The sequence below is a fragment of the Nannospalax galili genome, unplaced genomic scaffold, assembly GCF_000622305.1.
Source record: "Nannospalax galili isolate Female #2095 unplaced genomic scaffold, S.galili_v1.0 scaffold54, whole genome shotgun sequence".
NCBI classification, from domain to species: domain Eukaryota; kingdom Metazoa; phylum Chordata; class Mammalia; order Rodentia; family Spalacidae; genus Nannospalax; species Nannospalax galili.
Genome location: NW_008341028.1, coordinates 13,132,019 through 13,134,183, shown reverse-complemented (window position 1 = coordinate 13,134,183; position 2,165 = coordinate 13,132,019). Strand labels below are relative to the sequence as shown.

The window sequence follows — 2,165 nt, the reverse complement described above, 5'->3', positions numbered from 1 at the left end:
TTGACTCCCACAGAGGAGCGTCACAGCAAGGAAGACAGGGCTGGGTTTAAGCAACCTCACCAAGGTGAGGCAGGGTGAAGCAGGGTTTCTGAGGCAGGGTGAAGCAGGGTTTCTTAGTATCATAGCCCTTCTGTGTTATACACAAGATTGCACGCATCTGTACATTTTTCTGGGGTTAAAAAGAACAGCATTCCCAAAACGGTTTTCTTAAGTGTTTAAGCCTTGCATCTGATCTTCTACATGGGAAGACCTCTTAGGGGCTCATTTCAGTCTCCGCGAAAATCCCGAGTGGCTGAGGGTCTCACCCACATTTCAAAGAGGCGAATCCCCCTGCCTCAGGAGTGCGTCCAGCGCTGCAGCCATCTTAGCTAGTTTAGTCCTCCCGGGGGCGCCCAGCACCCGACCAGGTAGAGGATGGGTTATTAAACTCGGGAAGGTGAACGGGGGCAGAAGGACGGATTAAAAGCGGGCGGCGTGGTTCGTGTCACGGGAAGGCCGACTGGCTCACATATTATCGCGAAGTTTCCTGCTTCTTTATTCTGCCCATTTTGTTCACTGGGGAAGCAAATATTATTCCCGCCACTCTACCTTGAGGTTCAGATGGAGCTTTGGGAAGACGTGCAGGACCTGGGACCGCACTACAGCCTTTGTTCAACCAGCTTCAGGACCGCACAACAGCGCCGCCCACCGCCAGGATATGGACTGAGAAAACCCGCCCACCGCCGGCTATAGCCCCGCCCACGGAACGCCCATCTACGTGGGCCCGTACATCAGGGAGGGGCCGTAGCGCACGGATATTACGTCAGCGCACGTCGACATCAGAGCGCTCCCAGCCAGGAAGAGGCGCGCACTGGGAAAGGTTCTTGACGCCGCTAGCGCGGCGCTTGGTCCCCATGGCGCATTGGCGCGGCTCTGCGTGCGCCGGCTTCCTGGCTCTGGCGGTGGGCTGCGTGTTCTTGCTGGAGCCGGAGCTGCCAGGCTCTGTGCTGCGCTCGCTCTGGAGCTCGCTGCGGCTGGGGCCCGCGCCCCTGCCTCCGGGACCGCTTTCCCCCGAGGGCCGGCTGGCAGCCGCCTGGGACGCTCTCATCGTGCAGCCCGCCCGGCGCTGGCGCCGTGTGGCTGTGGGGTGAGTGCCTGCGGGGCCTGCGGCTCTAGACAGCTCCGGGGTCCGCCCGAGACGCGGTGGTATCCGTGTTGCCCTCTTGGCAAGAAGGGTCGGACATGCGAGAGGAGCCTTTTTTTGCCACCGTTGCAGGGACTCGGCACACGGTGTTTCCCTGCGCCCCTCCCTTGTAAGACCAGTTCTAATAGCCTCTTGGAAATCCTATGAGAAGTGGAAATCAGCCTACCACCTTTATTTTTTGACAGTTGTTCTTTGGCAATCACAGATTTTTGGTCTTACCCATTTTTTTCAGCTCTCTTCTGAACGCCTCGAAACTGAGTGGTCTCTGACTTTAGCTATTGACTTTATTTCTTTACGCCTTGTTTTCCGTTTCTTAACGCTGTCTAGTTCGGAGAGTGCCACCCCACTAAAACTGATTTTCAAATTCAGCTTGGCTATTACCACCCTACTAAAATGGATTTTCAAATGCAGCTTTTGGGGGGATGGGGGGTTAAGATGTCATTACCATATCTCGGAAGCCTTAGCCTTTAAACATGCCTTTCTTGACATTACTTTCTTCCCCAGACTGAAGTGACATTCCAAATTGAAGGTTGTCCCAAGTCACAGTACCTCCTTTCTTTGTAAAACAGAAATAGAATTATTTCCCTTACACTATCAGAATTCGACTTGGTTTTCTTGACACTTCAAAAACACCATACAAGGTTTTGTTTATTTGGGTTGGGTTTGTTGGTTTGTCGTTTTGTTTGTTTCACTATGTAGCCTTGACCAGCATAGAACTGTTAAGCAGGTTACCTGCAGAGGTTTTCTTGCCTCTGCCTCAGGCTGTTATCACAGGCAGCACCAGAGGTCTGTCCAGAAGCAAGCAGTGGTGTCTGATATCCTGTTTTGTGTGAATGCTGTGGCTAGATGGGGTAAGAGAGCAAAGTTAACCTGAATCAAAGAAACAGTCAAACTTGCAATGTGCTAGCTTTTGAAAGTTCTCACATAGCTAATTTTTTAAAATATCCATGCATGAATTGATTCTTACTGTGTATTTCCTTTT

The 2,165-nt window shown here is 52.2% G+C and overlaps 1 protein-coding gene across 2 annotated transcripts in view; it reads left to right on the top strand.

Moving 5' to 3' along the window:
- The first annotated feature begins 816 nt into the window (after positions 1-816).
- Positions 817-2,165, top strand: part of Adpgk (ADP dependent glucokinase) — a 34,303-nt gene continuing 32,954 nt past the window's right edge. For both annotated transcript variants that reach the window (XM_008836446.3, XM_008836444.3), the window contains exon 1: positions 817-1,126. In XM_008836446.3, coding sequence (XP_008834668.1) covers positions 894-1,126 — 233 coding nt within the window. In that variant the 5' untranslated portion in view covers positions 817-893. The remainder of the gene's footprint in view (positions 1,127-2,165) is intronic.